Below are 22,459 nucleotides of genomic sequence, written 5' to 3' on the forward strand. Positions count from 1 at the left end.
CAGCCTCGCACGACAATTAAGGCGCAATCCTTGGCAGACTTCGTCACCGAAGTGCAGAATCCCGAGCCTGAAGCTTTATGGAGGATTTATGTGGACGGGTCATCCACTCAATTCGGGAGCGGCGTCGGCATTCTGTTAATTTCACCACAAGAGAAGCGGATGTATCTCTCCGTCCGGCTGGATTATCGTGCAACTAATAATGAGGCTGAATATGAAGCCCTCATAGCTGGATTGCAGGCTGCTCGGTATGTGGGGGCAAACCAAGTAGTGATCTACTCTGACTCTCAGCTCGCCGCTCAGCAACTCTCAGGAGCTTTCGAGATAAACAGTGCGAGGCTCAAGCTCTACGTGGAGGCCTTCGAAAAGCTCAAGACAAACTTTGGCAAGGTTGTCATACAAAAGATTCCCTGAGTGGACAACCAGGCGTCGGATGAGTTCGCAAAGCTGGCAAGTTCAATAACGCCGATTGGCACGCAACAGATGATCGAGCAGGTATCCTTAGTGGGACAGAATGGAAAGCCTCACGTTCCCAAGCGACCGGAGGATGACCATAGTGGAATTTTTGCGGTCAGGAGTTACTCCGTCCGATCGGGAAGAGGCCAAGTTGCTGAGAAGGAGAGCCGATCGGTTCACCCTCATCGGAGATCAGCTCTACAAGAAGGTCTTCTCTCGGCCGCTACTAAAGTGCGTTAGCTCAGAAGACGCGAGATATATACTGAAAGAAGTGCACCAAGGATCTTGCGGGGGACACCCGGGCGGACGGTCGTTGGCAAGGAAGATCTTGTTGGTCGGGTACTTCTGGCCAACCCTCGGGGAAGATGTCGCTCGGACTGTCGCCAATTGCCTTTCCTGTCAGAAATACCACAGCTTCTCCCAACGGTCGACGGGGGAGATGAAGGCGTCCACAGTATTCTGCCCGTTCGACCAGTGGGGCATGGACATTGTGGGACTCATGCCTATGGCGACCGGGCAGCGGAAGTTCCTATTGGTAGCAGTGGACTACTTCTCCAAATGGGTCGAGGCCAAGCCACTAGCAAAGATCACCGAACAGATGATCAAAAAATTCGTCTGGCAGCACCTCATATGTCGGTTCGGCATTCCAAGGTGGCTAGTGTCCGACAATGGGCGACAGTTCGTTGGACAGGAGCTCAGAGAATGGTGCGAAAGATATGACATCAAGCAGTACTTCACCTCTGTGGCATACCCGCAAAGCAACGAACAAGCCGAAGTCACCAATCGGGAAATCTTTCAGATTCTAAGGGTTCGGCTCGACCACCTTGGAGGCAGCTGGGTAGACGAGCTCCCCGGCGTTTATGGACACTCCGCACGACCCCTAAGGAAGGAATAGGGGTCACGCCATTCCACTTGGTGTACGGAGGAGAGGAGGTCGTGCCGGTGGAGGTCGGGATCGAATTCGATCGGGTGCAACAGTACGACATAGACAACGCCGAGCGGAGGCAGCTGTAGCTAGATTTGGTAGATGAGACGCGAGCTAAAGCAGCTGCTCGACTAATGACTTACCGACAAAGAATGAAGCAGCATTACAACAAGCAAGTATTCCCCAGAGCATTCCAGGTCGGCGACCTGGTGTGGAAGAAGGTGAAGTCGGTCGACGATGTGAGTAAGCTGGAGGCTCCCTGGGTTGGGCCCTTTAAGGTCATTGAGAAGCTCCGATCGGACGGTTGGAACGACCATGGAGCCCTAACCACCTCCAGCCATATCGAGCTAGATGAAAGGTGTGCCTGTGTAATCAATTGCATGTATTTCCGTTCTTCGCTACCCTATGAATGCAGGAATAAAATCAAGAAACGATAATACCAAAGATGGGTCGAGCGTCCGAGCTTCATCAAGCCGTCGAGCGTCCGAGCTTCATCAAGCCGTCGAGCGACGACGTTAAACACTAGAGTCGGATCAGCGACTATAAACCCCCCGGCCTGAAGACCGTCGAGCGGCGACGTTAAACTCTAGGGTCGTAGCGGCGACCAAAAATATCCCGCTCGGAAGACCGTCGAGCGGCAACGTTAAACGCTAGAGTCGGACCGGCGACTATAAACCCCCCGGCCTGAAGACCGTCGAACGACGACGTTAAACGCTAGAGTCGAACCGACGACTATAAACCCCTCGGCCTGAAGACTGTCGAGCGGTGACGTTAAATTCTAGAGTCGGACCGGCGACTATAAACCCCCTGGCCTGAAGAGCGTCGAGCGACGACGTTAAACGCTAGAGTCGGGCTGGCGACTATAAACCCTCCGGCCTGAAAACCGTCGAGCGGCGACGTTAAATGCTAGAGTCGGACCGGCGACTATAAACCCCCCGGCCTGAAGACCGTCGAGCGGCAACGTTAAACTCTAGGGTCGTAGCGGCGACCAAAAATATCCCGCTCGGAAGACCGTCGAGCGACGACGTTAAACGCTAGAGTCGGACTGACGACTATAAACCCCTCGGCCTGAAGACCGTCGAGCGGCGACGTTAAACGCTAGAGTCGGACCAACGACTATAAATCGCACGACCTGAAGGCCGTTGAGCGGCAACGTTAAACTCTAGGGTCGTAGCGGCTACCAAAAATATCCCGCTCGAAAGACCGTCGAGCGGCGACGTTAAACGCTAGAGTCGGACCGGCGACTATAAACCCCCAGGCCTGAAGACCGTCGAGCGGCGACGTTAAACTCTAGGATTATAGCGGCGATCAAAAATATCCCGCTCGGAAGATCGTCGAGCGACGACGTTAAGCGCTAGAGTCGGACCGACGACTATAAACCCCCCGGCCTGAAGACAGTCGAGCAGCGACGTTAAACGCTAGAGTCGGTTCGACGACTATAAACCCCCCGGCTTGAATACCGTCGAGCGGCGAGGTTAAACTCTAGGGTCGTAGCGACGACCAAAAATATCCCGCTCGGAAGACCGTCGAGCGGCGACGTTAAACCTTGAATTCAAGCCGGCGACTGTAAAAGCCCGACCTGGCGGGAATCATAAATCCCAAGGATAGAGAACCACGACCTACCGGCACTCATTAGTTCGAGCTCACCATTATTTCCGTCGACTAGGAAAAGCAAACTAACGAAGCTAGGAGCAGAATTTCATTGAACAAAAAGGGGTCTTTCGACCGATCGACAAGATTACAAAAAACACTTCACTCAAGAAAGTTAAAAATATCTTTGGGCATGTTGCTGAGGAGCGTGGCGTGTTCCCGAACGGGATTGGTCAGGGATTCCGGAAGGTGGCCCTTGGCCTTTAGGTGATCAGCCGTGGCAGTGATGGCCAATTTAAAGGCATGGACGAGTCGCTCGCAGACCTTCTGAACAAATTCATCCGAGTGGATGTACTTCAGCCTCAATATGGCGAAGCGGCTCGGCTCGGCCTCTTGGTACTCCTTGAAGGCAGCGCGCATGGCGTCGAGAGCCTCCTGAAGGGCCTTCATCTCGTCCTTAACAGCTGCCACCTCCGCCGAGCGGCCCTTCTTCTCGTCGGCCAGTAGCTCGGCCAAATCCTTCACCCGTTGCTCCAGGGCTCTAGCCTCAACATTCTTTGCATCTAGATCGGCAATGGCTTGATTCTTCCGAGTGGTCGCCAAGTCTATCTTCCGGTCAAAGGTTTTGGCTTGCTTCTCGAACTGATCTAGCAGGTACGCCTGATCGGTCATCTTCTTCCGTTCGCCCTCCAGTAGCTTATTGGTTTTGTCCAACTCCTTCTGCAGCTTAGCGTATGAGGGGCTTTGAGAAGAGGACGACCCGCAGAAAATCTTGAGCTTCTTCAGCTCTTCTTCTAACATCGCCAGGCGGTCGGAGACGACCACGCTTCCATCCAGTTATGGTAAAAGCCAAAGTTGTTAAGCACCGAGCGAAAAAAGTCATGCGAATAAGTTGCAAGAAACTCACCCCCGGTGGCATGCTGCAGGTGGTTGTCGCCCAGCTGACCGGGAGACATCGCGGCGACATGAGCGCTCACGTCTTCCCATACCTTGGCAAGCGGCCCACGGATTGTGATGACGTGTTCGGGAGCCGTCAGCCAAGTGGATTCGGCCATATAGTCCTCTGTTGGAAGGCGCAGGACAGTCTTTATGACGCGGCGTCCGCCTAGCATCGTATGAGCGGACACCGAGGGACCAGACGGTTGGTCGGACGGTGCTGAAAGTATGCCCGAGCGGCGAATCCTTGGAGGCACTGGAGGTAAGGAGCTGACCGACACCGCCTTGAGGGGATCTGTCGGCACGTCCAGCTGAGAGGGTGTCCGGTCATAGGAAAGGGCCTCAACTGATGGAGTCTTGCCTCTAGGAGAAAGATCCCTCATCCGCTCGGACAGTTGTATGGCTGAAGTGGCCGAGCGCAGAGGCGCCTCCGTCCGACGTCTCTTCCGGTTAAGGGGGAGATCGTCCTCTGGCTCGGAGTCCCCTTCCCGAGCGGTAGGCTCCCGGCTGGAGGTTGCTCCGCCCATTAACTCCATGGGAGAGGTCTGAGCGGTAGACTCCCCAACACCCGCCTCGCTCTCACCCTCGTGAGAGCCGACCGGAGCGATGTCCAGTCGCTCCATTTCTTTGGTCGCTGCTGCCTTAATCGCTTCGGCCTTCTTCTTTAAGATGTCGAGCAACACAGATTCCATCACGATGTTAGCTGCGAAAGAAGAGAAAAAAAAATCAGTTAGACGCAAAGTAAAGAAACCAGTAAATTCCTTACCAAAGTTGTTCGGGAGTTTGGTTCGACTCGGGCTCAGCCCGAACATGCACATGACACCCTCCGGTAGCAGTTTGTTGATATCAAGCTTCAGGCCGGCCAACATATTTGCGGCGTGGAGATAGTCCGGTCGGGTCTTGTATCTCTTCAGCTCGGGAGAAGTAGGGGGTCCGACCTGCCACTTCGCTCAGAAGGGAAGCCGCCCGGGGAGACGCAAGAAGAAGAAGTACTCCTTCCAATGTTTATTGGAGGAGGGCATTTTGTCAAAAAAGACTAAGCCGATCTGAGACTGGAACAGATAAGTGCCCAACTCAGACTGCTTGGGATAGTAGAAGTAGTAAAAGACCTCCGGACGTAGGGGAATGTTGTGGATCTTGAATAATATATACCACAACTCCGCACAGGAGGTGGAAGGAATTAGGTACGAGCTGGGCGAGCGGAATGCTAAAGAAATTACAGATTTCAACGATGAAGGGGTGGAGAGGAAATCGCAGCCCGACCACAAATTGATCGCGGAAAAAACAAATTGCGCAGCGCGACGGTTTGTGTGGGCAGTCGGAAGGTGAAGCCAAAATAAGTTCGAAGTCGGAAGGGAGGTCAAAGGCGTCGACCAGGCTCTCCGCGTCCCACGTGTCAAACCACAACTCCATGGTCGTGTACCATGGGCCAGGAGCCAGCTCAGAGGTACTGCCCATCGCCGAAACAGTAGGGAAAGCGAGGGTCAAAGAAAAACGGAATGACCAACAAGGAAAATGATTGGAATAGTACTAAGGTGCAAAGATGCAAAGAAAAACATGAGAGATCGAAGAACCGAAGAGGGGAGAGTTCTTACAGAGGAAGGGATGATCGAAGAAGAAGGCGAGCGACTGGAATGCTGAGGAACAAGTTTCCCGGAGCACTGAACAACATGAACGTGATGACGCGGAAGCGACGGAGGAAAAGAAGACGACCTTATAAAGGTTGGGCTCGACCGAGCGAAACCGTCCAATCCAGGTCACGGGATCCGAGGAGCAGATCCGACCGTAGAATTCAAAAGGCCAAAAGTCACATTAGCCCTGACAGCGCGAGTGAGCGGTGACGGCTGTATGGTCACATGGCGTCGACTCATGGGTCGCATTTAATGAGCCCATTACGTCGGCGTGGTCGCATGCTCGACTTTAATGGCGGGGATTTGTACACATTCCAAGGAGATTCTAAGGACCGACAAACAAAACTTTCTAAGGGCCAGCGGGTGTCATGCCGAGCGGCAGTGCCCATTCACGCGGTGCCCGATCGGATAAGACATTTACATCAGTGACAGAACGGTCGTCGCGTCACTAAGCACATAGTCCAGTCAGTCGGACTTGCAGCCTCCTTCGACTAGACTTGAGGGGGAGACACGTGATCCGGTGGTAAGAGTGGGGCCCCGTACGGGGAGTTATCGAGGACACGTGGAAGGCAGTCAAGGCGATCAACTCATGCGGGTGGTCGGGTGGAAGATTACCTGGCCAATCGGGGATCAAACTTAGGAAGCGCCCCGGTCGGCGCGGAGATAATCCGACCGCGGGTCGGGCTTTCGACGCTCATGAGTTCGCATATGATGGGTGATACGCCGAGCGCCTGATCCGCTCAGCATAGCCGCGGAACAATGAAGTCCATATTTTGTCCGAGTATAAGGCCGAGCGGACTACTCGCTCGGTCCGGTATGCGTCCCCCCCGGACGTCAGCATGGCCAAGCGACTCTCCCGCTCGGCACGGTAGCAGACAAAAGATGCGGAAGAAGACAAAGGGGACAACCGAAGATGTCCTTCTCGAGACACACACCGCCGACAAACAACATGGTCGACGGCTGGAAACGGACAAAGGATCGTACTGTGGAAGTTTCCATTGTCACGTCAGGGATATGCTCGGACAATTGAGGTATGACATCAGACGCACTTTCTGACACGACCATTTCTATGTATGCCTTGAGGGGCGTGCACGCCTTGGAGAGCGTGCACACGCCCTCGCGGAGCCCTATATAAGGGCCCTCAACCTTTGGCGGAGGTATGAATTCTCATCTACTGTAGCTCTTAGTCTCGTTGCTCTGCTTCTACTTCATCTTGCCACTGCTTGACTTGAGCGTTGGAGGGTCGTCGCCGGGAACCCCTTCCCAGCTCGACTTTGTTGCAGGCTCACCGGAGGTCCACGTCATCAGCCGGAGACAGTAGAGAGCGCCACATCCCAACGTCCATCGACTCATCGTTCAGACAGGATCAGATGTAATCCAAGAAATCTTAATCGAGTTATGGTGAGATTTCTCTACAGACAAGGAGAATCCAGCTAGCCGAAGTTTCAGGGATTAATCCACCGACGGATTGAGGGATCGTCCATCTTACGAACAGTAGTGGAGTACGAGTCCTAATCTCTGACCCACGTAAATCAACGTGTTAGAGGTTTGATTGTTTTGTTTATTGCCTTTAGATTTTAGCTTTCGTTTGTTTGTTTTGGTATTTCGTTGCGCTAACACACATAGGAAGCGAACATCGTGGGCGATTGACTATTCACCCCCTCTAGCTTGTGTCAAAGGTACCAACATATACTTCTTATATCCACACCTACCTAATGGATTTTATTTGATGTCAATCCAATTTTAATTCAACATCTTCACTTCGTATTAGATTCGTACCTAATATAATTTATATAGATAATAATAAAAAAAAAAGGTTGGACTATAGCTTTTGATAGCTCATACTTACATCTCTCCCTAAGAATGATGGAGGATTATATAAATATTTGCGTTGAGATAGTGGGAGCGAGGTTGCATAGGTGGAAATGAATAAATGAAAAGAAAAGAGAATATGTTTTCTTAAAAGTCTTTTAATTCATTTTAAATTGATCGAATCAATTTGGTTCAATCATAATTATACCAAATCAAATCTAAATCAACTTTAATTTAGATCACCATACTCTTTATTTTCATACCTATCCAATGTATTTTATTTAACCCAAATCTAATTTTAAATTAGCATCTTTAGTTTATATTCTAGGATTTAATTAATTAATTTATTTATCAAGTACGGTATTTGATTAATAGTTAATAATTAAATAATTAATAAAATTTTTAAAAATTAATTTTTTTAAAGGATATTTGATTAGAATTTAATATCATATAATTTAATCATTATTATTAAATTAAATTTCTAATATAGATAGAGCCACGTGAGAGTAGGGCGGCCCAGATAGCTCTTACGTGACTCCATCCCTACTGTTTTAGCAATTAAAAATTTATTCTATCACTAATAAAAGATTAAAAATTTTATTTGGTTGTTATTTAAAATTTTGATCGTTAATTAATTTGATCCTTAACTGATAGTTTTTTTATAGCAAAAAGGTGATCGTATTCTATCAGGACTTAGAGACGAGATGAAAATAGAAGAGGTTCTTGACGGATAGCCGGATAGGTAGGAAAAAATCTCTACCAATTAATGATAGTTAAGGATTTCTCGATTGGTGGTGACCGAATCAACGATGCTACTTCCGATGTAGAGAGTCTCAAATTAGTCAACGTAGATGCTTTGACTAGACGACTTGGTAGAGATGAAACCACGAGACTTGTGACAGACGATGTTAGTATCGTACCAAACCTCAAGAACTAGATTTTTCTGTAAACATGCAACCATGGGATATTGGATTTTTAGGTTACGAGTGAGAGTTTTCTAATTTATCTTATTAGTCGATGAGAAATTTCAGGGATGTTACCTGTTTGAATATTTTTTAAAAAACTTTTATCAAATATAAATAATACAATAAATTAAATATTTTTTTTAAAGCATGCTAGATTTGTAAAATAAACAAGATTAAATGTTAGCCATGTTGTATTAATTCCAAAACTTTTAATTGTTCTTAAATTATTCTATTTAATAATGCATTTATATTAATTTTGGGGTATATCGTGGGGTCAAGCTGGTCATTCCAAAATTTCATCCTTAAATCTAGATTTTTTTTCTACAATTTAACTACATTCTAATCCATTAATTGGTGACCATTTTCATCCAAATCACAACTAGTTCACTTGGGTATAAATTGATTGAAACATTATTGTGTCATATATTCTGTGTGGCTAGTCAATTGATCTATGTGAGTCATGACCAATTCTTTTGTTAACTATATCATATTTGATTGATCTAGAGATCCTTCCACTTTTTTAATATCAATATATATAGCTTAAGTCATTTTTAAATGGGGTCGATCCTCTGTAAAATATTGAGGATTAAAAAAAAACCCTCCCATACATTTATTATCTATAGTTTCTTGGTTAACTTCTTCCGTATTAGTCGCGAAATCTATTGGTGGAGGTGCTAAGACGAATGTTTCGCCTTTTGCACAATTAAATCATTTTCAAGTGTCTTTGAATTCAAAGTATCAATTGATTTAGTAGTAACAACAACCTTTTGTTGTTTTGTTCTAGCCAACTAGCCAACTAATCACACATGTTAATCAATTGGTCTTGCTTGACCTTGATCAATCTTGTTGACTTCGATCTGGAACCTATGTTCTCTAATCGAATTATACCTAAATTCAAAAATTCTATCCACAACTAAAATAGAGTTTTCTCGAATTCTCATCTCACATGTCTTCAAATTGATCTTGCTCCGTTCCTCAAAACCTCCTTGACAAGCCTCTAGCTTCTAAATCTTACTCAATCTGAGCCATTCTAAGTCTATAAGACTTCTTGCCAATCATTTTGATTTGTTAAGACTTTACTTGTCAGTAGTAGTTAGCTTTCGAACTTTAAACAGACATCCTGTTAGTACTTTAAACTTGTGAGGACTTTACTCTCGAACTTCCAGCTACTAAATTGGCGAAACTAGAACTAGATTTAATATCAAGATCTGGCCGTTACAAACTTATCATAACTAATCAAAAAAATTTAATAAATCAATTATTATGCATAGCTTAAACATTATATTTTTAATTTAGTCAAATGAAAAAACGGTAAATTAGAAAAAAATTTTCAATCACAATATTAACTTTGCATGTAATCCCCATGTCCAAAAAACTTTATTGTATTACTTGTTTCAACTCCCTCATATAAATATTATTACCTAAATTGTCTCTCAGATTTTTTAAATACAAAAAGTCCAAAATTGAATACCAAAAGTCCAAAAACGAGTATAATTTCTTCTTAAAGTCAGCACTTTATATTAAAATCGAATATATTTTCTATTAAAATTGTCTCTCTTATTTTTTAGATATAAAAAGTTAAAAACAAATATAATTCATGTTAAATTCAACACTTTACACTAGAATCCAACACTCTATACTAGGATCGAGTATATTTTCTATCGAAATTAATCCTCATATTTTTTTTTGTACAAATAGTCTAAAAATGAGTATAATTCCTATTAAATTCAGCACATTAAACTAAAATCGAGTATATTTTGAGGTGAAAAAAGAAAAATTTTCATGAATGAAATATGCATATAAAGATTTATTTGCCAATTGAGGTTGCATGCAAAATTACTCGTGAAAAAAACACATTAATAGCCTCCTTTTATACCGTGTGGTGTCGTGATAAAAAACCTTTTAAAAATAAGAAAAAGATCAAAATTTAAATATTAGTAGAATGAATATTCTTAAAGCCACTTTAGTAGGTTTGATTAAGAGTTATATTAGATAACTTTAGTTATCAGTTAAAGTTATTTGATTTAGATAATTAATAATTTTTTAATAATAATTTATATCTGACACGTTAATAAAAAAAACATACAATCCGGAATAAAAAAAACTTTAAAAAATTAAAGTTTACAAATTAATAGGAAAAGAGTATACAAAAAGGTTGTCCACCACCTAATTAATGGGACGAAATCTAAACACCTGGATTATCAAGTTAAGTTAAATTGAATTCCTTACATTGTATGGAGCAAAGTATTAATTTCTTTTTTTTTTTATTATTATTCTTCGCTTATTTTTTCCCCTTACCTTCTCTTCCTGCCCATTCTTTAATTAAAATATTAGTTTTCCCCCTGGGCCCGGCCCGTAGCGATCCAGTCCGGCCCAGCCGATCAGTCACCGCAGCACGTGCGCTGCGCATGGGCATCTTGTCTCCGCTCCGCACTGCCCGAGGCGCCCATCTTATTTTATCCGCATTCAGCACGCGTTCTTCCGCCTCCGTCGCTGCTCTCGCTATTCGCTTCTTTCCTTCGGCGCCGCTTTGCTGAGCCCGAAGCGCGTCTGCTGCTTCCCGACCAAGGTTAAGATTCTTCTCCACCGATCGACTACTGTTCCTTACTGTTGAGCCGCCTTATTTTTTCGTTTTTTTTTTTTTTTTTTGCGGGCTTTCTAATGATCGATTTTTTGTTGGTCGGTGATAATTGATCCCCGATCAACTCTTGGGTTGCTTTATTGGGGTTCGACATGCACAGTGGATTGGTTGGTAGAGAAGATGCTTTAAAGAGGATCCGGATTTAAGATGCTTTAACTCTCTTATTGGATCCATCGTGTTTGGGATTGATTTCCATTTCGATCCCAGTTAACAGATTGGACTCAGTTTTTTTTTTTTTCTTTTCAAAACGATGATTTTAAGATGATAAGAAGGCCTGCTCTTTGTGTGTGTTTTGAGCACGTCTTCGCTTCTAAATTTCTTGCTCAATTCTTTCATCCGAAGAAGTTCCTAGTGCCGCTGACTTGTTGTTCAAGTGGATTCCTCTTCCATGAGGCAACGATTGCTTGTCGATAAGCAGCGACGGTCGCAAAGCAGAATGAGAGAGAAAGAAAATAAGAGACAGAGATGGAGAGAGAGCGTTGCCAACGACTAACATGGGTGTTGTGCACACATGGAGAAGGCATAGGCGATGGCGACGCATGGGGAAGACAAACGACGATGTGACACACAGGGGAAGAGGAGAGGAATCAAGCTGAGAGAGGGCTTTGGTGCAGACAATGAGAAGTGATGCCTAGGCAGAAAAGAGAGGAGAGATGTTATATAACTCCTAATTTTCAAAATTTCTCACTCATTCTTATCCGATTAAACTAGACTATCTCCACTTAGAAATTTACTTCAAATCTAAACTGGATTTCATTCAAATCCAATTTGGCCTGAGTTGGATGCCCAAAACTTTTTTATTGGTTCAGTTCAATTTATTTTGTTGTATTCCAATTAAAAAAAAAGAGATTAATCTAAGACATGAAAAATTAAATAGGGTAAAAATTGGATATATAATATTTATGCTTTTAGGAAAAAAATTCAATTTCTATTTTTGTATTATTTCTTCTCACTTTTACTTTGGCCTAAGATTGAATTAGACTGATATAACAGTAACAACCAAGCCTTTCGCACTAGGTAGGGTCGACCATATGGATCTTTCTATGTCATTGGATTTTATCTCCTACTATATTGTCATCTATATTTAAATAAATTTTATTTCATTTTATAGTTGTTAGTCAAGTCTTCTTTAGTTTTTTTTTCTTGTTTAATGTGTATTTTTCTCATAGTTTCACATTGCCTAAGTGAATCATTTATTGGTCGTCTAACTACATCTCTTTACTATCTTAAATGTATCTCTTGGAATATTTCCTCAATAAGTGTAATCCTTACTTTTTCTCTAATATTTTTATTTTTTATCCAGTCTATCTTTGTATGCCCACACATCCATCTTAAAATCTTCATCTTTACAACTCTCATCTTTTGCTTGTATGCTCGAGGTATAGCCAAACATTCAACTTCATATAGAATGTCTCTTTTTAGAGGTACTTTACGATTACAAAGAATATCTGCTCTTCTTCCTTTCAACCAACTTTCTTGCATTCTATGTAAGATTGAATTAGATTGATAAAACACTATAATTAAACTGATTTGAGGTAATTGGAGATGATAAGGGCAAGATTCAAACATAGAAGCTCCTTGCTGTAGTGCCATGTTAAGTTTGATTAAAGTGACCTATCACCCAATATTCTTAAGCTACTAATGAAGCATTTCTATGCTTTATGTTTTTAACATTTGATGCTTGATAAGATATGTATGTTGCATAAGTATGTCATACTTTGATTTTATACAATGAAAGCTTTCTTTAGCTACACCCTTTTTCTTTTTTTTTTTAATGGAAGTTTGTTCTCCTTCTCAAATTGGAAAAGTTCACTGCACCTAAAAGGGTCATATGTCATTCAAAATTTTCATGTCTACATGAACGTTTTGGCCTACAACTAAGAATTGTATAAGGAACTGTTTCATGTTATTTTTTCTTAATAATAGTTGGAGTTGGAGTTGCAGTTGCAGTCATCAAGGTTCAATGCCAAACTCCTTTTCAGTACATTTATGTTCTTTTGCTTTCTTTTCAGGAATTATGAGTATGGAAAATGGGGACTCTTCAACAGAGACACGCCAAGCTCCACGACTAAATGAGAGGATTCTGTCATCAATGTCAAGGAGAACAGTTGCTGCTCATCCATGGCATGATCTGGAAATAGGTACAAAGTTAAATTACTGCAGCAACATATTCATAATTGCTTTTAAAACATATAAAACTAACTTAAAATGAAACCTTATTTGCAGGTCCTGGGGCCCCTGCTGTCTTCAATGTCGTAAGTCTCCATTCTTAACTCATCAAAGTTATACTAGCTGATGCAAAACTGATCCAGATGTCAAAGTGTTTTCTGTGGATGTCACAAACACCAAGTTTACTGTTTCTAAGAAAAAACATTTGGCATTTAAAAACACTGTATGGTAAGATAGTACATTGTGCGATAAAAGATTGGTTTGGAATATTAGGGGACAAGTAGTTGTAGGTTAATACATTAGATAAAAGTAGTTGCCTTTTATCCTATTATTTGGTGAAGAAATTTATGGAGAACAAGATCTTTCTTGTGCAGTTTAAGTTCCAGAATGTTAAAGTTTATAGAGTAAATAATCATGTGTTATTAGTCTAGTCCCACATGGGGTATTGATTATTAAATATTATGTCAAAGTTCATTATATATTTTGTTTTTTTTAATGAATACAATATATTATGATTCTGAATTTGGTGTTAGAGTAGCTTTCAATCCCAGAGTTTGGGTTTTCTTTCTCATTGTAGGGGAAGGCAACTGTGATCTTAATATGACTGTATGACCACTCCTTCAAAACTCTAAACATTTTTTGTTCTCACCTGCTTTTCCCATTTCAATTTTTCCTCCACAACACACTCTTTTGTCAGCACTATAATCCCATCACCTCTTTATTAATTTAAGTTATAATGCCCTATCATTCTTCCCCTTGTCCAGTTTATCTGTGACCATGTTTTGAGCTTGTAAATTCTGTGGTGTGATCCTCATCTTTGTGTTCCAAATTATACTCGAGAAGAGGCATCCATCCATGGTTCAATCTCCTCATTGGTGTAAAGGATATGCCAAGGGTTCCTTCCATTGCCTTTGCCACCTTGCATTAAAAGCTCTCAATGAGCCATCTTCGCCTCCACTTCATGCTGTTGGTGATGCAGTATTATCTTCCCAGACACCTACAATGGCAACCTTATTGGCTGTTCACATTTTTTGGTGATGCCTATAATGGCAACCTTGCCATCTTTTTCCCTACTGTACTAGGACCATTTCTAAAGCATTGATCTTTACTAGGCATTGAAGGGGAGGTCATGGCTCTTTAAAAAATTGAAAAGAGGAGCAAATAATGAAAGAAGGAATAGATTTCTGAAAAAAGAAAACAGAGTCAGAACAAGTACCCTTGGAAATCATAAAGTGGAAGCTAGAATAGTAAAAAAAAAAAAAATTTGAGTCAAATAAAAATAGAAGTGAAAAACAGGTTCTAAATATCAAAATTTTGCTCAGTATTTCTCTCAGGTTAATACAAAACTTTACTCTTTCTTCCAATTTAACTCGTCTTACGAAAAGATATTGAAACTGTAATCTATCTCATGTTTCTGCCACTCTTCACAATTTGTCACATGACAATGCAAACTTCATAAATTTGTGGCAACTTCTCTGAGAAACCGTGAAGATAATTCTCGAACATTTTACTCATCAAAAATTGGATCAACTCATATTTCCATCGAGTTCAACTATCAACTCCTTTAATTTAATTCTGGAGCGTTGTATTCTCAAACTTCTCAAGGTCTTCATTCCTATTGTTTCTGTAATATTTTCTAGTGTTTTTTTGTTCGGATTTGGTTTCAGCCTAAATTGAGTGAAAAGCCACTGCTACCAGCTATCACTTTCTATTTTATAAACTAAGAAAGAATATTTGAGTTTTGTGTTTCCACTCCAAGTAAGATTTCATTAGAGAGTGTGAAATAGGCAATCTTTCCCAAATAAATTTGCACAGAGAGTTATTTCTTCATTTAACTGAAGATATTTAACCGAATTGTATAGATGATGATCAAGCTAACAGAATTTTGTGTGAGCTTTTGTAACTTTAGTGACATATCATCTCCTCTTCATATGGTTGCTTGTGCTGATGCTCCCTGATTATAATTTTTTTACATTTTAATGTAGGTGGTGGAGATAACAAAAGGAAGTAAAGTCAAATACGAACTTGACAAGAAGTCCGGGCTAATTAAGGTCCACCTATATTATCCTGTAGAAATAGTGAAAATGGAGAATTGGAAATCATGCAAATATTTGGTCAGCTTTAGCTAGTTTCTTCAGTAAACCCTTTCTTATTTGCCTGACATTTTCCTAGGTTGATCGAGTCTTATACTCCTCAGTGGTTTATCCTCATAACTATGGTTTCATTCCTCGGACTATTTGTGAAGACAGTGACCCCATTGATGTTTTGGTCCTCATGCAGGTCAGTAAAAACTTTGTAACCGTACCAAAATTTGTTTCTTGGAACTTCATTTATCCAAAGGCTGCTGCATGCCCTTTGGTACTTGTAGCAAATATTGTGGCTCAGTTAACTAACACATTTAGTTGCGGTGATTCCTAATACAAATCCCAATAACTGTATTAAGCAGGAACCAGTTCTTCCTGGTAGCTTCCTACGAGCCAGGGCCATTGGTCTTATGCCTATGATTGATCAGGTAGGTATTAACCTGATTCAAAATCATTCAGATTTACATCCCTACCTGTGCTAAGATTGATGGTTGTGGTAACAGGGGGAGAAGGATGATAAGATCATTGCTGTTTGTGCTGATGATCCAGAATATCGTCACTACAATGACCTTAATGAGTTATCTCCTCATCGTCTTGCTGAGATTCGCCGCTTTTTTGAAGATTGTATCCAATTAAAACTGTCCTCTTGAGGAGCTTATCCTTCCTATGATCTTGTGCTTTCAATGGATCATACCCTTTTTTACAATACAGGTGAGTAAACCCTTGACGAGTTTTTCAGATAAGAAAAATGAGAACAAAGAAGTCGCGGTGAATGAGTTCCTACCCGCAAATGCTGCCCGTGAAGCCATCCAATACTCCATGTAAGTTTCTTAACAATCAACCAGTTTACTTCCTATAGATGGATATTTTTTTTAACTTTATTTTTGTTGTCTGGCTTATTGTAGGGATCTGTATGCCCAATACATATTGCAAAGCTTGAGGCAGTGATTCTAAGTGGCTGCTGCAATTACTAATAATTTCATCCAAGCCTATCGGAAGGTTGTGACCATCCTCCTCCTTTTGATTGCTTAAACAAGTCTGTGTAGCAATAATTAAACTTGTTCAGTTTTTCCATATTATTATATGGTAAAGTTGTTGTGTGATCTTGTGGTCATAGAAATTAGCCTCTTGCAATGCAGAATAATGTTGCATATTATAAACTCAATGTGATCCGATCCTTCTTTAGGATCTTGCAATAGCACGAGTTTCATGCACCGAGTTACTCTTTTGTCATACCCTTGCTTGAAACAATAATGCTAATTAACTAAGTGGCTCAGTCTGCAAGCTGTTGATCTAGGCTTTACTTGGGGAATAGAATTATGCATTAAGTATCTTTTAATTTTGCTATAAATGATATTTCTGGAGTTAAAAGTCACTAAGTCTTTAGTGTTTGACAAATAATTTTCTCCAGTAGTACATTTACAGCAAATGCCATCTTTGTTTATTTACATTAACTAGAAATAATTGGGAGGAGCACATTATTTAACCTCATTCTTCTATATATATATATAATTTGTATACTTATCTTATTTTTTCATCAAATTATAATAGTTTTATTAGATTAATCTGATCTTATTTGCGCGTTCCTTCGAGTGAGTGATGGAACATCATAGTTGGTTTCTATTATATCTTATGCCTTAGGGTAACACTTTTGAGTTATTATCATTTCTTCTCGAGTTATTGATTTTCCTGACATTTCTGCAGCAGTAGTAAGACGTCTTCTTAATTTTTTTAGGCATTTAACATTATATTTGAGAGGAGGTGAGGGAAAAGGAGGGAAGGGTAAATAAGGAGAAAGGGGACTGTGAACCTTATCTGGCAAGGAGTTGAGTTAAAGGAAAGGAAAGGTAGATATCTGTAAATTTTAATCTTATCATGAATGAAAAAGAAGATTTTCTTACGCTTTGGAAGGATTTTATTCTTTACATGTTGTTAGGTTAATTAACCTTCCTCCCTTTCACATAAAGAGAATATGAATATTTTATTTTAACGAACATTCTTCTCACCTCATCCAAATAAATTGTAAGGATTAAGTGTTAGGGGGCGTTTAGTTAAATGATGAGAATAACTATGAATATAAGTTTGATAGTAGGGTGGAATGAGAATAGGAATGGAAATGAAATCTATCAAGTTATATGAATTTGATTGAATTTAGTAATCATTTCTAAAATATCATTCCCAAACTCACAATCCAAATAATATCTTTTATTATCATTCCATTTCCTCATTCCTAAATTCATCAATTAAATACCCCTTTAATCTTATGAATAAATAGATAATGGGTTGTCAGCTACGAACACTTCTTAATTTATTTCGGTGGTTGATAAAATTTTTTTATCAGATTAAATTGGTTATTTCAGAATTAGTTGGGTAAGTCGATTTTATGGTGCCAATTTTTAAAAAATTGTGGCATTTCTCGTTTATTCCTTGTTCGAAGTTGTTTTATCGTGTAATATGTGTAACAAAGAATTTGCACATAGTCAAATTGAGGGTGACCTTTGATGTGGCTGAGGAAGATAATTACAATATTGAAGGTTGAATCTCTTATTATTAACGCGTAATACGTGTATATTACAATGTCAATAGAGAGATAAAGAACATGAAAATTTAGATTATGTTAGTTATTTTTAAAATGTTAAGTTAATTACTAAATTTAGCTTTAACTAATAATATTTAAATAAACTTAACATCATTATTATAGAGTAGACTTTTATATTGAGGTTTTATACGCTACAAACCTTACGGATTTGCACTGTAAACTTGAGAGTCTAGGGATTTAAAAATGATCCAGGCACTCTAATTTATTTGTAGTGCTCAAATCATTTTTGGACATCTCGACTCACTAAATCTGCAGGCACTGAAGCCCGATCTCTCCGTTATTATGTTAACGGTCTCTTATAATTGAGGAAGTTTAGTTATGTATGAGCGGGTCCATAGAGATGATGAATAATTAATATATTAATAATAGTATTACCAAGTGCTAATCTATTATATATATATATATATATATATATATATATATATATATATATATAATTAAATAATTAATATATTAATAAAATATGATATTATTATGTTAACGGTCTCTTATAATTGAGGAAGTTTAGTAATGTATGAGCGGGTCCATAGAGATGATGAATAATTAATATATTAATAGTATTACCAAGTGCTAATCTATTGTGTTTAAATTGGCATGTGTCAAGTTATTAACGGATATAGATAAAATAATATTTTTTTAAAAAGGTTCGAGTCCTTTGGTGTTTTTGATATTTATTAGCTTGGTTTTTTTAGGAATTTAGAATTTATTTTGACCAAATTTATTACTTTAAAATGTCCCCACTGATTCGAGTCGCGAATGCACCACTTCCCAACAGAATACGATTTAGCTCGCGACCCCGCTCCGACCGTCCGACGAGCGACACCGAGTCCACGACTGCTGCCACGTCGGCATTTCACCATGTCGTGGCTTCAGTCGATTCTACATTCGTGACCAGATCGGGCTTCGTCGCAATATGACTCCCCACCCCTCCTCTCCGCCCCTCACCTTTTCATCCGCCGCCAGCTGTTTCTACAGTCTCCCCACCGGCGGATTGCGACGGCGGCGGCGACGTAGACGGGGACGATATGCCTTCGAACGAAGGGAACTATAGCATGATGTTCGCCTCGCTGGATTCTTCCACAGTCGCAGAATCGTCGGAGATCGAGCCGGGTGCTCCTCCTCAGCCGGTGATCCCGATCCATCTCCTCCACCAGGACGCCCTCCACAACGTCTTCGGGCGTCTCTCTCTCTCCGAGGCCGTGGCTTGCCGCTCCGTCTGCCGGATCTTCCGCGATGCGCTCTCATCCCTTCCCTTCCTCTCCTCCCTCCCCCCGCTTCGCCTCCTCGCCCTCCGCCACCCTCGTTGCTCCGCCGCTTCCGCTGACGATCCACGCCCCTGTTTTCTCGCCCTTGATCCCGGCCTCCGGCGATGGTTCCGCCTTCCCCTTCCCTTTTCTTCCTCCTCCCCCGTCACTGCCTCACCCTCCCTCCTTTTCCTCTGGGTAGACGCCGCCAGCAACGAGAGGAGCTCAAGATCCCTTGTTGTTTGCAACCCCCTTACTGGGTCTCATCGTGTCCTCCCCCCACTGGGCTCCGCCTGGTCCCGTCACGGCACTGTCCTAGCCTGTCCCGATGGTACAGCCCTCGTCCTCACACAACTCGCCGCTCTTTCTTGTGGACAGGGTACAGACCGCTGGCTTAAATTCTCCCTCAACCTCCCTTCCAAACCCCGGAGCCCCGTCCTGATGACCGGCGCGATCTTTGCCCTCTGCGATGTGGGCACACCTTGGCGTAGCCTGTGGCGGCTCTTCTCCTGCCGCCTCCTCGACCTCGGAAAGTGGGCCGCGGTGGAGCGGCCCGAGTGGGGGGACGTGTTCAACATCCTCAAGCGGCCGCGGTTACTTGCTGGGGCCGGCGGGGGACGAATCTTGATGATCGGAGGGCTACGGTCATCGCTTGCTGCAGATGCGCCTTGCTCTACGGTGCTTATCTTGAGGCTTGATCTTGAAACATTGGAGTGGGACGAGGCAGGAAGGATGCCACCGGAGATGTATCGCTGCTTCAGTGGTTGTGCATTTGGTTCCATGGCAGCAGCTGTAGCTGGGGCTAATAATAAGGTGAAGGTGTTTGGCGGCGATGGTAGGGTTTGGTTCTCTGGGAGGAGAGTAAGAGGAGAGCTGGTAATGTGGGAGGAAGACGAGAAGGGTGGGTGCGGCGTATGGACCTGGGTTGATGGCCTTCCAGGATCGAATGAAGGGGTTTACAGGGGTTTTGTTTTCCATGCTGGATATGGTGCCACTGCTTAACTAGCAGCCAATTTGATGAGGTAACAACATACTTCTTTTTGAGAAATTTGTTCTTTTCCATTGAGTTTTTTTTCCCCTTTCCAATCAATTATCATGCATAAGTTATGATGCTTTTGAACTAACCAGCTGTCGTTATGTTATTTTTGTGTGTTCAAAATGCAAAATCTATTTAGTAGAGAGTTGGACTCTAATCTCCATAGTTGAACACTTCAAACATATGTGAACCATCATATTAATCCTCTTCATTTTCTCAATCCAATATCCTAATTCACCTATGTAATTTGACACTGTAATTCTTTTAAAAACCTGTCACTTCTTTTTAATTATGATCTACAAGTTCTTCCAATTGAAATGGTGCATATTAGCAGTGTAAGATACTAAGATCTATTGAAAGTAATTGAACTGAGGAGATGTATGTGCCTTTGTTATTTTCCAATAGGTTATACTGAATCCGTAGCAGCTGAAATCATATCGTGCTGCCCTCTCTTAGCACCGTGCAAAATCCTGGTCAACTTCTTTTTATCCTCAATGGGTGTACATTTGAAATGGATGATAGATCTTAGCTCAACTAGATCAGTATTGGTTATTGTTATACAAATGGATTCACTTTATCCAATTATTATCCTAAGATCAAGCGAAGGACTAGCTTGTAAAGTGGATGTTGTAAAACTTTGAACTAGTGGAGGCCAAATCTACATCTATATGCTAGATGTTGTTTAGGCAAATATCTGATTGATTCTTCAGAAACCTACTTGGACAAGCTGGTATTTTTAATTTCATAGGAAGAAAATAAGTGGATGGCTCAATGGATTGCTGATTTGTTGAATATTCTTGGGTTATTTCTTTATCTAACATAGGGCATACTTAGGCCAACTGAGTCCTCAGAATTTTTTGCATTTAATTTAGTTAACTTGTCAAAGTAGAATTCATATGATTTAGTATCTCATTATCATCAGACCTTCAGACTTTTCAAATCGATTTAACTACTGATTGAAAGAATTGTTATATTACAGGGAAGTTCTGTTTATGTATACCATGTGTTTAAGTTGTCTTACATAACATGGACAACTTCTCAATCACATGGTTTAGTCCCTTCACAAGGGCTTATAGAATTTTAACTTTTCAGAACTATCGTTATCCTTTTGTGTGGAACAACTAGATATATAATCTTAACTTCAGCTGGCTAGGGTCATTTCATTATTATGGCCAACAATATAACAAGCTTAAGAAGACGTGGGAGAATCAAATTCAGATTACTCTTATCAATTGTTCTTGAAAGTTCCTGTTTGTTGTAAATGAAACTTGGCTTTTGGTCATATTTTAAATATCATCAACATTTATTTTGGGTTTGCTAGCATTTTTCCTATTCACATGAAGACAACTTAATCCATAAAATAATCTGGATGCCTTTGTGTTTCAGTTTCTTTTTTCCTCTTTTCATGTTATTTCAGTGTAGTAAGTGAAAACCACACTAGGTATTTTGTAAACCCTAATCTTATGTTTTCCCCAAGTAAACTAGTTTATACACCAAATGTTCCTAGAGACTAAGTTTATTCATTGAGAGTGTTTTATTTCACAACTGAGGTCTCGTTTGGTTTAGTTCGGATCCTCTGTCCCGAAGTTTTTCTATCCCCGTGTCCCACTATCGATCGGATGGATCAGATTACATCTCAATGCATCATGATATCTTTAAGATGTGTATTGTATCCTCGTGATGTGCAAGACATTCTTGAGATATAATCTGATCCGTCCGATTGACAGTGGGACACGGGGATAGAGAAACTTCGGGACAGAGGATCCGAACTACGTTTGGTTCATAGCTCCTTCTAGGTCTAAATTGGCCCGCATCTTAATTCTTATGTTAAATCACTCATTCCTTTGTAGTTTATGCAGCGCAGGCCATCTCGTCTTCCTCTGTGGCATTAGAACTGACTTGGCACACGAAAAAAAACCCGAAGCAGTTTCAGGTATTAGTTTCGTTTCCCTTGGACTTGTATACTGCAGCAGCAACCAAGGGGATGCTTATCATTTTCATTATTGTTCGATCAGACTTTAAATACAATGGTAAAAAAAAACTCGAAGTTTTTTATTTCTGTATTAGTGTAATGCAAATTTCTAATGTCGGGTATCTTCTTTCTTTCCTGTTAAAAATTATAGATACTGATATTTGTTTAGTCATAGTGGAGGAATCGACGAGGGAGGGGAACGATAGAAGGGTATTGGAGTGATGAAAACTCGAGAGTTGCTCTGACCTAAACTTCGGCACAAGAGAAACAAAGACATTTGTGCCGTTTCATCCCGTGATAAAATTTCAAGAACAAAAATGTGGAGCGGCCTAAGAAGTGAGGTAAAGAGAGGAAGTCTAATGCTCTGATTAGTTGGGTTGACGGATTTAAAAATCAAGGAAA

At 41.3% G+C, this 22,459-nt stretch overlaps 2 protein-coding genes across 4 annotated transcripts; both read left to right on the forward strand.

Annotated features, from left to right (window-relative positions):
• The first annotated feature begins 10,750 nt into the window (after positions 1-10,750).
• On the forward strand, positions 10,751-16,404 carry LOC121982258 (soluble inorganic pyrophosphatase-like). Its single transcript, XM_042535240.1, has 9 exons — positions 10,751-10,881; positions 12,966-13,094; positions 13,180-13,208; positions 15,108-15,173; positions 15,295-15,402; positions 15,569-15,634; positions 15,710-15,830; positions 15,946-16,027; positions 16,112-16,404. Exons 2-9 carry the CDS (start codon positions 12,971-12,973, stop codon positions 16,152-16,154), a joined length of 639 nt encoding a protein of 212 aa, XP_042391174.1. The 5' UTR covers positions 10,751-10,881; positions 12,966-12,970; the 3' UTR covers positions 16,155-16,404.
• A 2,334-nt stretch (positions 16,405-18,738) lies between these two features.
• LOC121982259 (SKP1-interacting partner 15-like) lies at positions 18,739-22,181 on the forward strand. Of its 3 annotated transcripts, none has more exons than XM_042535241.1 (2): positions 18,739-20,071; positions 21,936-22,181. In XM_042535241.1, the coding sequence occupies exon 1, from the start codon at positions 18,831-18,833 to the stop codon at positions 20,049-20,051; it is 1,221 nt and encodes a 406-aa protein (XP_042391175.1). In that variant the 5' UTR covers positions 18,739-18,830; the 3' UTR covers positions 20,052-20,071; positions 21,936-22,181. The 3 variants fall into 3 exon arrangements, with proteins under 3 accessions (XP_042391175.1, XP_042391176.1, XP_042391177.1); XM_042535242.1 differs by having other exon boundaries at positions 21,945-22,181; XM_042535243.1 differs by having other exon boundaries at positions 21,950-22,181.
• The last annotated feature ends 278 nt before the right edge of the window (positions 22,182-22,459 follow it).

Source organism: Zingiber officinale, chromosome 5A (genome assembly GCF_018446385.1).
Source record: "Zingiber officinale cultivar Zhangliang chromosome 5A, Zo_v1.1, whole genome shotgun sequence".
Lineage (NCBI taxonomy): Eukaryota > Viridiplantae > Streptophyta > Magnoliopsida > Zingiberales > Zingiberaceae > Zingiber > Zingiber officinale.

What these genes read in the sequence shown, in the direction of transcription:
- LOC121982259 (XM_042535241.1), top strand. Translation starts at nt 18,831, where the DNA reads ATGCCTTCGAACGAAGGGAACTATAGCATGATGTTCGCCTCGCTGGAT.
- LOC121982258 (XM_042535240.1), top strand. Translation starts at nt 12,971, where the DNA reads ATGAGTATGGAAAATGGGGACTCTTCAACAGAGACACGCCAAGCTCCA. An exon ending in CCCCTGCTGTCTTCAATGTC is followed by an intron (nt 13,209 to 15,107) that starts GTAAGTCTCCAT and finishes ATTTTAATGTAG; the next exon opens with GTGGTGGAGATAACAAAAGG. An exon ending in TCGCCGCTTTTTTGAAGATT is followed by an intron (nt 15,831 to 15,945) that starts GTATCCAATTAA and finishes CGAGTTTTTCAG; the next exon opens with ATAAGAAAAATGAGAACAAA.